General features: G+C 43.8%; 1 protein-coding gene across 1 annotated transcript; it reads left to right on the plus strand.

The window, feature by feature from the left end:
- The first annotated feature begins 1,414 nt into the window (after positions 1-1,414).
- On the plus strand, positions 1,415-11,261 carry LOC148509681 (indolethylamine N-methyltransferase-like). The gene is made up of 3 exons (XM_088442947.1): positions 1,415-1,562; positions 10,405-10,612; positions 10,835-11,261. The coding sequence occupies exons 1-3, from the start codon at positions 1,415-1,417 to the stop codon at positions 11,259-11,261; spliced, it is 783 nt and encodes a 260-aa protein (XP_088299073.1).
- Positions 11,262-14,768: the final 3,507 nt, after the last annotated feature.

Genomic DNA, 14,768 nt, shown 5'->3' on the forward strand with positions numbered 1-14,768 from the left:
ATAAATCTCAGAGGTATGTAGGGAAAGTTATTCTACTATTTGCTCCCTTTTGAGAGCTCATAGGGGGGACTTCAATTGAACGTGCTATAGAATAGTGACGGGAGGGACTCCCAAAGCTATTCAATACACTGCGCTGTGTGGTCGGAGAATTGCCGGCTAACGTGCCTGTCGTGCCTTAACAAGGGTGTTAAGGCGCGTTAACCGGCATTCTCTGACCAAAGTGCTGGGCGCACGGCTGTTAGCGCAGCGCTATGCAGAAAAACTGCTGCGCGCCCGGCACTTTGGTAGGATTTCTCCTCGCATCCCCAGGGGGGTGCGAGAAGAAATCCTTAGCGCGACCAAACAGCACAGTGTATTGAATAGATTTGGGAGTTCCTCCCATCGCTATTCAATAGCGTATTCAATTGAATTCCCCCCATTGATAGAGATAATGTCTCAATAAACCAGAATAGTAATACACTTTAATATACAAGTACAATGAATGTTTAAGTTGAGAATTATTATGAAACCCCACACGCATACGCACACACACATTTACACTTCTCTAACTAAGCTCTCTACCTACCAACAGTACCTAAATAAATGAGAAGTTTACAAGGTAAAATGTTTTTGGCTACTACCCACTATCGCTGGCCATTCCTTCGGTGGTGCACGTTCTTTGTAGAACAGGGCTCTTTGCATCAAACGCAACTTAGACATTTTGTTCTGACATGGATGATGTGACTAAATAGATATGCTGGCTATGCCAATGTTACCTTATTGTGTGTAGTCAGTACTTTAAAGTGTTTCTTGCTTGCAATAGTGGTCAGTTTCTTATGTTATGAAGTCACTGGTTTAAAAATAAAGTTTGCTACTTGTGGCTTTAACTAAAGATAATAACTCTCTACATAACTATATGTCAGTGTCAGAGCAGTTGCAGGTTTTAAATAGAATGTCACCTGCTGGTAACTATACATTTTTCGAGTTTTAAACGTAGAATTATTAAGTTGTTACTTGTTCACTATATACACACACAATTAATCTTTACTAAACATAAAATGAACCACCACACTGAAAGGGGGGGGTATTTTTAATTTAAAGACAAATATCTAATGGGTCTTACTAAGATGGAGCTTACTAGGATGAAGTGTAGAGGTTTAATCATAAACACAAACATAATATTGATTATTCATATCACATTGTAGCGTTGTGGCATTATCACCTGGTTAGGTCAAATATTTACTCATCACTAATTGTCATAAGATCTCTGCATATAGTGATACCTTTATAGTCAGCTGTGTATGATAACATTCTAAATGAGAGTAAATAACTATAGGATTCTTCTGTATATAAACAGAACAGCCATACATATTACTATAAGGCTACAAATACAGATCAGAGACTCATCCTGTACTGTGTGACAGAAGACAAGAGAATGGAAGCCAGACCTAAGTTGAAGCTTTATCATCAGCATGGGATGGATTCCAGGGACTTCCTACAATGTTACTATGATTTAGAAAGTGCATTCAGAGATGAGTCAGTGGTATTTGTTATGGAGAAGCTGCACAGTGCATTAGTAACAGGTTTGTATTCAGGATAAATTGTTGCTATAGATATATAACATGGTTATATAGTGTACAGTCATGGGTGTAGTCAGGGGAGAACAGCCGGAGCTGGCTCCAGCAGAGGGCACCAAGTGTGGTGGATAGGCAGTATTTTTTTTTCTTTAAACATTTCATATATAGACTGCCACGATTGCTCAGTTCACTGGTCCCCAAATCAGTGAGTGGGGCACGTGCCCGGGGTGCCGTGGCAGGCACTCAGGCAGTCTTCCCATTCTCTCTATACTGAGAGCTGCTGCCAGAGGTGACTGTGACAGGGTTCTCCGTCCCCGGCGCCCTCTCTGCTCCGGACCAGGTAAGTATTTTTTTTTTTTTGCGGGGGGGGGTTTGGACTGCCGCGAGGGTGAGGAGGGTGACTGTAAATTGATGTCAGCAATGTTTTACTTGGCTGGATGCATTTGTGTGAAAGGTGTATGTGTGTGTGTGTCTGTGTCAGTGTGTGTGTCAGTGCATCTCTGTCAGTGTGTGTATCTGTGTCAGTTTGCATGTGTGTCAGTGTGTGTGCCTGTCATTGTGTGTCTCTATCAATGTGTGTGTGTATCTGTGTCAGTGTGTGTGTATCTGTGTTAGTGTGTGTGTGTGTCAGTGTGTGTATTTGTGTGTCAGTGTGTGTGTATCTTTGTCAATGTGTGTGTCAGTGTGTGTGTATCTGTGTCCTTGTGTGTGTTACTGTGTCAGTGTGTGTGTCAGTGTGTGTGTGTATCTATGTCAGTGTGTGTATGTGTGTTTGTATCTGTGTCAGTGTATCTGTGTCAGTGTTTGTGTCAGTGTGTGTATCTGTGTCTGTAAGTGTAACTGTGTCAGTGTGTGTGTATTTCAGTGTGAGTATCTGTGTCAGTGTGTGTGTGTATCTGTGTCAGTGTGTGTGTTAGTGTGTATGTATCTGTGTCGGTGTGTGTAGATGTGTCAGTGTGTGTGCATCTGTCAGTGCATGTGTCAGTGTGTGTGTATCTGTGCCAGTCTGTGTGTATCTGTGTCAGTGTGTGTGTGTATCTGTGTCAGTGTGTGTATGTGTATCTGTGTCAGTGTGTGTGTCTGTGTCAGTGTGTGTGTGTGTCAGTGTGTCTATGTATCTGTGTCAGTGTGTGTGTATCTGTGTTAGTGTGTGTATGTGTATCTGTGTCAGTGTGTTTGTGTATCTGTGTCAGTGTGTGTGTGTCAGTGTGTCTATGTATCTGTGTCAGTGTGTGTGTATCTGTGTCAATGTGTGTGAGTCAGTGTGTGTATCTGTGTCAGTGTGTGTATCTGTGTGTCAGTGTGTGTCAGAATGTGTATCTGTGTCTATATGTGTATCTGTGTCAGTGTGTGTATGTCAGTGTGTATCTGTCTCAGTGTGTGTGTATCTGTGTCAGTGTGTGTGTGTCAGTGTGTATGTATCTGTGTCAGTGTGTGTTTGTATATCTGTGTCAGTGTGTGTGCATCTGTCAGTGTGTGTGTCAGTGCATGTGTTAGTGTGTGTGTATCTGTGTCAGTGTGTGTGTGTATCTGTGTCTCTGTATCTGTGTCAGTGTGTGTATGTGTATCTGTGTCAGTGTGTGTGTCAGTGTGTGTGTATCTGTGTCCTTGCGTGTGTTACTGTTCAGTGTGTGTGTGTCAGTGTGTGTATATGTATCTATGTCAGTGTGTGTATGTTTGTATCTTTGTTAGTGTGTGTGTATCTGTGTCAGTGTTTGTGTCAGTGTGTGTATCTGTGTCAGTCAGTGTGTATCTGTGTTAGTGTGTGAGTATCTGTGTCAGTGTGTGTGTCAGTGTATGTGTGTATCTGTGTCAGTGTGTGTGTGTCAGTGTGTATGTATCTGTGTCAGTGTGTGTGCATCTGTCAGAGTGTGTGTCATTGCATGTGTCAGTGTGTGTGTATCTGTGTCAGTGTGTGTGTGTCTGTCTCAGTGTATGTGTGTGTATCTGTGTCAGTGTGTATGTGTATTTGTGTCAGTGTGTGTGTGTGTGCATCTGTGTCAGTGTGTGTTTGTATCTGTGTCAGTGTGTGTGTGTATGTGTTAGTGTGTCTATGTATCTGTGTCAGTGTGTGTGTCAGTGTGTGTGTCAGTGTGTGTGTGTCAATGTGTATCTGTGTATCTGTGTCAGTGTGTGTGTATCTGTGTCAGTGTGTGCATCTGTCAGTGTGTGTGTTTCTGTGTCAGTATGTGTGTATATCTGTGTCTTTGTATGTGTGTGTATCTATGTCAGTGTGTGTGTATCTGTGTCACTGTGTGTGTATCTGTGTCAATGTGTGTGTGTGTGTGTGTATCTGATTCAGTGTGTGTGTATCTGTGTCAGTGTGTGTGTACCTGTGTCTGTGTCAATGTGTGTTTCTGTGTCAGTTTTTGTATCTGTGTCAGTGTCTGTGTGTGTGTTTATATCTGTTTCAGTGTGTATATGTATCTGTGTCAGTGTGTGTGTGTATCTGTGTCAGTGTGTGTATGTGTGTTAGTGTGTGTTTATCTGTCAGTGTGTGTGTGTCTCTGTGTCAGTATGTGTGTCAGTGTGTGTGTTATCTGTATCAGTGTGTGTATCTGGGTCAGTGTGCGTGTCAGTGTATCTGTGTTAGTGTGTGTGCATCTTTGTCAGTGTGTGTGTGTGTATCTGTGTCACTGTGTGTTTGTGTGTGTGTCAGTGTGTGTGTGTTTCTGTGTCAATGTATGTGCCATTGTGTATATCTGTGTTAGTGTGTGTATCTGTGTCAGTGTGTTTATCTGTGTCAGTGTGTGTGTATGTATCTGTGTTAGTGTGTGTGTATATCTATTTCTATTTCAGTGTGTATGTGTATCTGTGCCAGTGTCTGTGTGTGTGTCATTGTGTGTATGTATCTGTGTCAGTGTGTATGTATCTGTGTCAGTGTGTGTATGTGTTTTTATCTGTGTCAGTTAATGCTTGTGTATCTGTGTCAGTGTGTGTGTATGTGTGTCAGTGTGTGTGTGTGTATATATCTGTTTCAGTGTGTGTGTATCTGTGTCAGTGTGTGTGTCAATGTGTGTGTGTGCATTTGTGTCAGTGTGTTTATCTCTGTCAGTGTGTGTGTATCTGTGTCAGTGTGTGTTTGTCTGTGTTTATCCGTGTCAGTGTGTGTGTATCTGTATCAGTGTGTGTGTCAGTGTGTGTATCTGTGTCAGTGTGTGTATCTGTATCAGTGTGTGTGTCAATGTGTGTATCTGTGTCAGTATGTGTGTGTCAGTGTGTGCGTGTATCTGTGATGGTGTTGCTGAAAGACGATGCAAGGGGGGATGTGATGGTGTCGCTGAGAGACACAGCGGGAAGGAAGGTACACAGGGGGAAGGAGTCTGGTTGAACCGCTGTTGTATGATGATGACCTTGTTAATATTCCTACACAAACAGGCATCTTCTGTACAATGTGACATACAGTACATAAATATTGAATACCGACTGAAGACGCCGTTGTCCCAGGGAGGACACATCTTCAGAGGTACCGCATTGTGAGAAACCACCGTATAGGTAAGGTGCATATAGAATGGAAAGGAATGTTCCCACAGTGACGAGAAATGGGTTACTCCTCCTGTTGGCGCACCCCATTTTCAGTGACCACGCCCTTCGGTATGTGAACACGCCCCTTCGGAACGTGAGCACTCCCATTTTTCCAACGCGCCATCGCACATTTTTTTTTTCTGTGTGTGTGGGGTGGGGGCATTCTTTGACTTGCCCAGGGCTTCAAAAACTCTAGTTACTCCACTGCCCCAAATGGTACTGCAGCTGTACAGAAATAACACAGGCACTGTGCGAAGAGTCACAGAGGCTCACACTCAGCCGCTGGTCCAACACTGCACCACTGGTGGTATCCAGTAACCAGCCACACGGATGCAGCAGTGAAGAAAAGAACAGGTCATGGAGCGGAGCTGGTAAGTGCTGTACATAAGACAGAATGAGTAGAGCGACCAGTAGGGTAGGGTGTGTGTGTGCGTGTGGGTGTGCATGTAGGTGTGTGTGAAGTAGGGGGTGCGACAGCATTGCATTAATGATCTTCTATCCATGGGTGTATAAATGCATGGAGCCAGTGCTCAGATCCATGTTATTGAAGAGAGACGTGGGTGTATATTTACTAATGTGAGAATTTTTACAAGTGAAGATGTTGCCCATAGCAACCAATCAGATTCTACTTAACATTTAACTAGCACCTTCTAGAAAATTATAGCTGGAATATGATTGGTTGCTATGGGCAACATCTCCTCTTCTAGAACCTCTAATTTTAGTAAATTTACCCCTAGGTCTCAGTCTGTACAGAGCCTCACACCACAATTCCTCAGCTTTAAGAGCATTTTTCCAAATAGAGCCTGTAGTAGCCTTTGTCTAACAGAACTATCCTGTTATCTCATCCACTCACCCTTAGCTCATTGCCCAAAATTGCATCACCAGGTACCACCATCTCTTCTGTCCCTCATACCTCACCATAAGTGTGTGCAGGCTCAGGGAATCAGGTGTGTGAAAAAATACCCTCCCCACACTACCTGCCCTAACCATACCCCAGCAACATAAGTTACCCGCTCTACCCTTCGGCCACAATAATATACACTACCCACCCTACCCTCTGGTCTCATTAACATTCACTACATGCCATACCTTCTGGCCCCAGTAACATACACTCCCTGCCGTACCCTCCAGCCCCAGGGACATGCGCTACCTACCCCACCCCCTGGCCCCTGGGAGATATACTACTCCCCAGACATAAAGTGCTACCCCATGGCTCAGGAACATACACTACCCCTACCCACACTATTCCCTGGCCTCTGGAACATACACTACCCACCCTAGCGGCCCAAAGAGACATACACTACCTGTCTTACCCCTGGCCACAGAGACGTAAACTACCCACCCTACCTCCCTTGTGACAGGAATATATACTATCCACCCTACCATCCCCCAAGCCCCAGGGACATACAATACCCTCCCTACCCCCAAAACATACAGTACACCCATCCCTGGCATCCAGGACATACAGTAAACCCAAGATCCCCAGAACCCCTAAACACCTCCATGGCTTCTCTCCTTATTTTGTTTTCAGGCGGTTTTGTATTGATCATGTTCTATTCTATTTTATGAGCACAGTACATTTTGTTTGCTTACTTGAGAATATAATTAAATAAAAAAATTACTCTAGTTCCATAATAGTTGCTGCTCTTCCTGTACACTTGCTACATCTCAGCCCCATGTGCTGGCTATGCCACATTCGGTATGGAATTCCGGCTGCCGCATGACTGGCAGTTCGAATCCCAGCTGCAGTAGCCCGAAAGAACTGCAGAGCCCGGCAGCGGAAGACCAACAGCGCTGGAAATCCCGATCGTCTAAAGGTAAGTATAAACTATTCTATTCTAACCCCCTAACCCTCCTTAGGGGTGCCTATCCCTAACCTCCGCCCAAGTGCCTAACCCTAACCTCCCCCCTCTAAGTGCCTAAACCTAACCCCCCCTTCCCCACTGCCTAAACCTAAACCCAGGGGGGGTGCCTAACCATCCCTCCCCCTAGCCTAACCCTAACCCTCCCGGGGGGGGTGCCTAACCCTAAGTCCCCGCCGGGTGGCCTAAACCTAACCCACCCCCCCTGCGGCTGTCCATTTGCGGCGCCTGGCATCCCTTCAATCGGGATGCCGGGTGCCGGTGTGCCGGCATCAGGAAAATGACAGGCGTCTGGATTATAGATGCCTGTCATTTAAGCGTAGCTGGGATTAAGGATTCTAGATGCCGGCGGTCGGGATTGCGACCGCTGGCATCTTAAACGTACCCCGGCTATGCGTAGTCCCCAGACACACTTCAGTACTGCAAGAAGGGGGTCCTCACAGCAAGTGCCTGGGTGCCGCAGCTCTATGCTATACCTCTGTGAACAGGGATAGCAACATTGTTCCTCTGCTGTGCGTAATTGGAACAGGTGAAACTTTCCCTGCACACAGAAAGATGTTACTACAGATGTCACTTCCACCCGTGGTCTTTTGTCTCTCAGGTGGAAGAGCGCTAACCCACCAAACATTATGCACACAGCACAGAAATGGCAGCAGACATGAGAATCATAGAAGTATCTTCCCATTATTGAATAAGAGAAAATTGAGGAATAAAATAAAATGATTTGGGTATAGAGATATTTATAAAATAGCGTGGTATATTGAGACCAATCCCACCAACATAATTGGACACAGTAGATCACATGACGCGCTTAGTTTCCCAGTGACCACACACCTCAGGCCTGATCTACTTCTCAATTTTATAAAAACCTCATAACAAGTCCACAGCTGTATCACTCCACAAGTGTAAACAATAACATCTCTCACAGAGACTGCTCACAGAAAAGCAGCACATCAGTGCCTCGCTGACAAACATACAGTACACATCACTACTTCACTGACAAACATACAGTACACATCACTACTTCACTGACAAACATACAGTACACATCACTGCTTCACTGACAAACATACAGTACACAGTACACATCACTGCTTCACTGACAAACATACATTACACATCACTGCCTCACTGACAAACATACAGTACAGATCACTGCCTCACTGACAAACATACAGTGCACATCATTGCCTCACTGACAAACATATACATCACTGCCTCACTGACAAACATACATATCACTGCCTCACTGACAAACATACAGTACACATCACTGCTTCACTGACAAACATACAGTACACATCACTGCCTCACTGACAAACATACAGTACACATCACTGCTTCACTGACAAACATACAGTACACATCACTACTTCACTGACAAACATACAGTACACATCACTGCTTCACTGACAAACATACAGTACACAGTACACATCACTGCTTCACTGACAAACATACATTACACATCACTGCCTCACTGACAAACATACAGTACAGATCACTGCCTCACTGACAAACATACAGTGCACATCATTGCCTCACTGACAAACATATACATCACTGCCTCACTGACAAACATACATATCACTGCCTCACTGACAAACATACAGTACACATCACTGCTTCACTGACAAACATACAGTACACATCACTGCCTCACTGACAAACATACAGTACACATCACTGCTTCACTGACAAACATACAGTACACATCAATGTCTCATTGACAAACATACAGTACACATCACTGCCTCACTGACAAACATACAGTACACATCACTGCCTCACTGACAAACATACAGTACACATCACTGCTTCACTGACAAACATACAGTACACATCACTGCTTCACTGACAAACATACAGTACACATCAATGTCTCATTAACAAACATACAGTACACATCACTGCCTCACTGACAGACATACAGTACACATCACTGCTTCACTGACAAACTTACAGTACACATCACTGCTTCACTGACAAACATACAGTACACATCAATGTCTCATTGAAATACACATTTCTGACAGAAAAATATTAACAAATGCCAAGATACACCAATTCTCACCAAAGATTGACTAGTACAAAAAAAGATCTTGAATAGGACTTATCTGAGCAGCCACTTCAGAATCCAGCACAGCACATAGTGAGCAGACATGCCAGCCTTTGCCTTGAAGAAGTATTAAGCATTTCCTGCCAGTACCATTCACTTTTCATAATGTTTTCTTTCCAAAATTAACCACTTTTACACTGACAGTAGCTATTAATGTACAACTATTTAAACAACTTATTCTGAATGTTCAACTCTGTTATCCAGTTAAATGTTTATTCATTAAAAATAATTAAAATAAAACATCCTGTATTTAACTATTTTTATCTCCTATTCTGTATTTGTTTGACCTAATATCATCTCCAGGACTATTTTGTCACAAAAGGGACCATTTTATAAGATAGATATACTACTCCTGGGTGTACCACAGCCAGGAGCGGATTGGGAATGTAAATTAGCTCTGGAAAAAACTCTAAAAATGGCCCTATGTGCCCTATGTCCCTAGTTGTCCTTCCCCTGTCGGGGATCTCATGAATATTAAGTAAACCCCCCGCTCAGGTCTTCCTGAATTCTGGACTACAACTGTTACCAGGCACTGCAGCCAGCCCAATGGTCTCCTCTCCACTTTGCCTCGTCCCCAGGATGTGACATTAACTTCACAGCCTGCCAGGTGTAAACTTTAACTTCACACTTCACAGCCTGGGGAGGGGATCGAGTAGAGAGGAGACAATCGGGCTGACTGCATAGATGGCACCTGGCCCCGCAACGTACCCCATACCAGCCGCAACCACCTACAGATCCACGCTTGGTACTTCAATTCACACTTCCTCGATGGTGCTGCGGCATATTAAGCAGCAGGAGTTCTGGGTGAGGTTTAATAGGATAGACTGCTCTTGTGAGAGAGGCTCAGACGCGGGCAGCTGATAGTGGCCACGGGCAGCTGAGAAATAAAAAAATAATAGCCGGCCGAGTGACACAAATCAGGAGGGCGGGGCCACAAGAGAGAAGCGGTCCAGCAACCAAATGGTCCGCCCCTGACAGCAGCGCTCTGATTTAAGCACTCCGTGGGTGGTTGAATGCACGAAGACAAATGCGTGCATATATCAGGGTGCGACCACACAACCAAGAGTGTTATACCAATTACATAAGATATGTCACGCTTTTTTTTAATAAAAGCTATTTTACCAACACAATGTATCATTTATACCATGTGTGAGCAATGCATTCACTCTCAGATTGCCAGTAAGTTGTTTAATTGGCAGTATTACACCAGGAAACATACGTCATATATGAATTACGTTTCAGTATGGGACCAATGCTGGGACTCACATTGTCTATCTTTACCGCTAACTCACTGTGACTATATAGAATGTTACATTTCTTCTTATCTGAATCTTCCCTACAGGTCGTATAAAAGGAGAAACTTTGATTGACATCAGTATCGGATCCTTGGTTCATCATCTTTTTGTCATGAGTGAATTTTTTAAAGACATCACTATACTAAAATTAAGAGAATCCTGTATTATGGAACTCAAGAAATGGGTGAACACCCGCACTGGGGCTTTTGATTGGACTCATGCATCTAAGATTGTTACCAAGCTGGGAGGCATCAGGTAAAATGTGATTCTAAACAAATAAGAACATAAAGGATAAGTCAAACTAACAAAAATGTAAATTTAAGAAATCATTAAGATAACTTACACACAAAGAGCATTTTTTTGTTTGATTGTTTTTTTTTTGTGGCCGATGTTTAAAGAAATGGAAGTGAAACACACAATTCTGCAGTGTCCCTTGAGCTTGCTGTACTATATAATGTAATGGTTTAATTATTTTAGTGTCAAAGAACAAGAGAAGGAAGAAAAGGTGAAGGAAACCATAAAACACATTGTGGAAATTGACTTCAGCAAAGAAAACCTCACAGATCCGGGGATGTTACCACAAGCCGACTGTATAGTCACAGTGGGGGTGCTGGATGTGGTTAGTCAGGACCAAGAAGATTACATCAGAAACCTGAGAAAGATGTCAAAGCTGCTTAAACCTGGGGGATACTTTATTGCAACTGGGATACTAAATGCCACATATTACACAGCTGGTAATGATAGGTTACATGCATTTACTTATGAAGAAAGTTTTGTAAGAAAGACTTTCACCGATGAAGGATTTGTAATTATTTCCTGTGAGTTACTTGATAGAAAAGTAGAGAGTGATCTCATAGATTATAAGCAAAGGATGGTTCTTACTGCTGAGAAATGTAAATGTTAATTCTTTGTTTTACTCATGCTTCTAATAAACCAAAAGTAAAAATTGCTAAAATGGTTTGTTTTTGTGTTTTTTATTCAAAGCAAGGGGTTGGGGCATATAATGGTAAAGATTCTGATACTATGGATAAAAGTTGCCAGCCTGCTGAAGGGCCTGTGGACAGGTTAGTGACTCCCTGGTCCATATAGTTGTTGGAATGGACTAGTTATGTGATACAAGTTCCAGGTAGGACTGTTAATCTCTCCCAGGATTATTGTAGAACTATCCTGTTTCTGAAAAAGAAATGTTGGTACTTAGTACTGTGGTTAGGTAGTCTTATACTAGAAGCACGCACACCGATTCTGGTCTTCTCCACTACTGTTTATTTGTTTCCAGGATGACCACAAAACAATGAATTTCACAGAAAAGTATGTTCAAAGCCCTGTCACTTACTAACAGAGACCTGGTCACTGTCCAGAATCTAGCATTGATCATACTGACACATGGCCTGCAAAGGCTTTATATATCCCAGATTCCTACAACCCCTCCCAGATTGACAGGCAAACCACACACCCTCCTTATCTTTAAAAGAGAGGCTTTCACAGGTGTTAAGATTTGGCCAGATATTCTGCTATCCTGCAGAGGGAGAGTGAGAGACACACAGCATTTTCTGCAAGCAGGTAAAACACCCATTTTATATTTTAAATGCCTAATATTCCTGGTCCTGCTACCAACCACCCCTGGCTCCTTACAGAGTAGACTCTCCCTTTTGCCACAGAACCATTAAGACACTCAGAAAAATATCACTAATGCAAAATATAATCAGTTCTACATGGTTGGGCCAATGACAAAGGAGACCATCGAAAATGATATCTGATGGCAATGCACCATTGGTTAGGCCACAGACAAAGGAGACCATCGAAAATTATATCTGATCACAATGATGGTAATATGGTTTAAGGCTATATTTATATGTGATTCCTGACTCAATGTAAGATATTTACTTATAAATGTGCAAAACACAAGCCAGTCAGAGGTTACTTTTATTGTCTGACTTACAGTAGCTTATACTAACCACTAGATTATCAGATCTATGAGAGAAAAATTAGAGATAATCAAGATAGAAATAGTGTGAAAGTAAAAGAAAAAATTGAATGAGAGCAAGAGAGTAAGAAAAATAGATATGAGTGAAAACCGGAAGTATAAGTTGAAGACAGAAGAAGAGAGTGAGCACCTCAAAACTAATGACAATGAGAAGGTGTAGAGGCCAGAAAAACCTAAATAGAAAGTTGTGTTTAAAAGAGTGGGTGGGCTATACTCCATGGGAACAGAATGGGTGGGCTATACTCCATAGTAACCAGGTGGGTGGACTATACACCATAGTAACCATGTGGGTGGGCTATACTCCATGGGCATTGAGTGGGTGGGCTATACTCCATGGGCATTGAGTGGGTGGGCTATACTCCATGGGCATTGAGTGGGTGGGCTATACTCCATGGGCATTGAGTGGGTGGGCTATACTCCATGGGCATTGAGTGGGTGGGCTATACTCCATGGGCATTGAGTGGGTGGGCTATACTCCATGGGCATTGAGTGGGTGGGCTATACTCCATGGAAACAGAGTGGTTGGGCTATACTCCATGGGAACAGAGTAAGTGGGCTATACTCCTTGCAAACAAAGTGGGTGGGCTATACTCCATGCAAACAAAGTGGGTGGGCTATACTCCATGGGCTTTGAGTGGGTGGGCTATACTCCATGGGAACAGTGTGGCTAGGGTATATTCCATAGTAACAGAGTGGATGGACTATACTCCATAGTAACAGAGTGGGTTGGCTATACTCCATGGCAACAGTGTGGGTGGGCTGTTCTCCATGGTAACAGAGTGGGTGGGCTATACTCCATAGTAACAGAGTGGGTTGGCTATACTCCATGGCAACAGTGTGGGTGGGCTGTTCTCCATGGTAACAGAGTGGATGGGCTATACTCCATAGTAACAGAGTGGGTTGGCTATACTCCATGGCAACAGTGTGGGTGGGCTGTTCTCCATGGTAACAGAGTGGGTGGGCTATACTCCATAGTAACAGAGTGGGTAGGCTATACTCCATGGTAACAGAGTGGCTAGGCTATACTCCATGGTAACAGAGTGGGTGGGGTATACTACATGGTAACAGAGTGGGTAGGCTGTACTTCACTTCCCCCTGAGTGAAATTAGACACACTAGATGTTTGACTTATTTAAAGTAATCAAAGTTTAAATTTGGAACACAATACATGTACTTGGGCACGTAATACATGAAGTTACATAGGTAGATCCAGCAGGTATGGGCCAAGATTAATACACCTTACAAGTACCAGCCAGTATAATGCTTATGGCACAACATCATGTCTCTCTCTACAGTCAACAACAGGAACATTACAGACAGCATAGGAACTAAACAATAAGAAAGAATGATACAAAAGTAGAAATGTGAGCTGACCCCCGTGTTTTGGTTTTGGTTTTGGATCTGTATTTCCTCCTGTTTTGGATCTGGATTGGTTTTGCCTAAACCGCCCTTGCATGTTTTGTTTTGGTTTTGGATCTGTATTTTTTCTAAAAAAATCATAAAAACAGCTAAAATAACATAATGTGGTCCTGTTTTTGTTCCTACAGTATTACTAACCTCAATAACATTTATTTCCCGTCATTTCCAATAAATGTTGACCACCTCACAATATTTATTTTTTTTCATCTAGTTTAGGGCCAAAAAGTTGCATCCAGCTAGCTGGCTTGCTAAGCTAAGTGACAGCAGTGGGCAGCATTAACAAGTAGCATTTCAGCTTCCAGCACAGATACAGTGTGTTATACAGTGTGGTTTGGATACACCAATATTGCACTTACTGTGACAGAAGTGTCAGCAGAGCAAGATTGCTGACTGTGTCCTCAGTACATGTGCAGGGTATTAGCGGTGTCAGCAGAGAGGGGGTGCCAGCGGTGTCTTCAATGCAGGTTTGCTGGTTGTGTTGGCAGAGCAGGGGTTGCTGACGGTGTCCTCAGTACATGGAATGGCAGTGCTGCGGTGCTGGCAGTGTCCTCAGTGAAGGGTACCGGCGATTTCGGCAGTGCCAGTGGTGGAATTTAGTGCAGCTTTGCTGACTGTGTCGGCAGTGCTGGGGTGTTCTCAATGCAGGGTGCTGGAGCAGGGGTGCTAGCGGTGTCCTCAGTGCATGTGTGATGGTGGTGTCGGCAGAGTGGGGTGCATTTGTGCTGACAGTGTCGGCAGTGCAAGGGTGCTGGTGGTGTCCTCAGTGTGAGAGTGCCGGCAGTGTTGGCAGTGTGGGGGTCACTGATGGTGTCATCAGCACGTGGGGCAGTAGTGCAGGGGTGCCGGCAGTGTTGGCAGCAGTGGTGTCGGCAGCGGGGGATGCTGTCAGTGTGGGTGCCAGCGGTGCTGGCAGCGGGGGGTGCAGGCGGTATCAAGCAGCAGGGGATGGCGGGCGCCATCTTCCTTAGCTTTATGACTGTGTGCTTTATGACTGACAACAGGATCACAA

This window comes from Taudactylus pleione, unplaced genomic scaffold (genome assembly GCF_031769625.1).
Source record: "Taudactylus pleione unplaced genomic scaffold, aTauple2 ptg000318l, whole genome shotgun sequence".
NCBI lineage: Eukaryota > Metazoa > Chordata > Amphibia > Anura > Myobatrachidae > Taudactylus > Taudactylus pleione.

What these genes read in the sequence shown, in the direction of transcription:
- LOC148509681 (XM_088442947.1), top strand. Translation starts at nt 1,415, where the DNA reads ATGGAAGCCAGACCTAAGTTGAAGCTTTATCATCAGCATGGGATGGAT. An exon ending in GCACAGTGCATTAGTAACAG is followed by an intron (nt 1,563 to 10,404) that starts GTTTGTATTCAG and finishes TCTTCCCTACAG; the next exon opens with GTCGTATAAAAGGAGAAACT. An exon ending in ACCAAGCTGGGAGGCATCAG is followed by an intron (nt 10,613 to 10,834) that starts GTAAAATGTGAT and finishes TAATTATTTTAG; the next exon opens with TGTCAAAGAACAAGAGAAGG.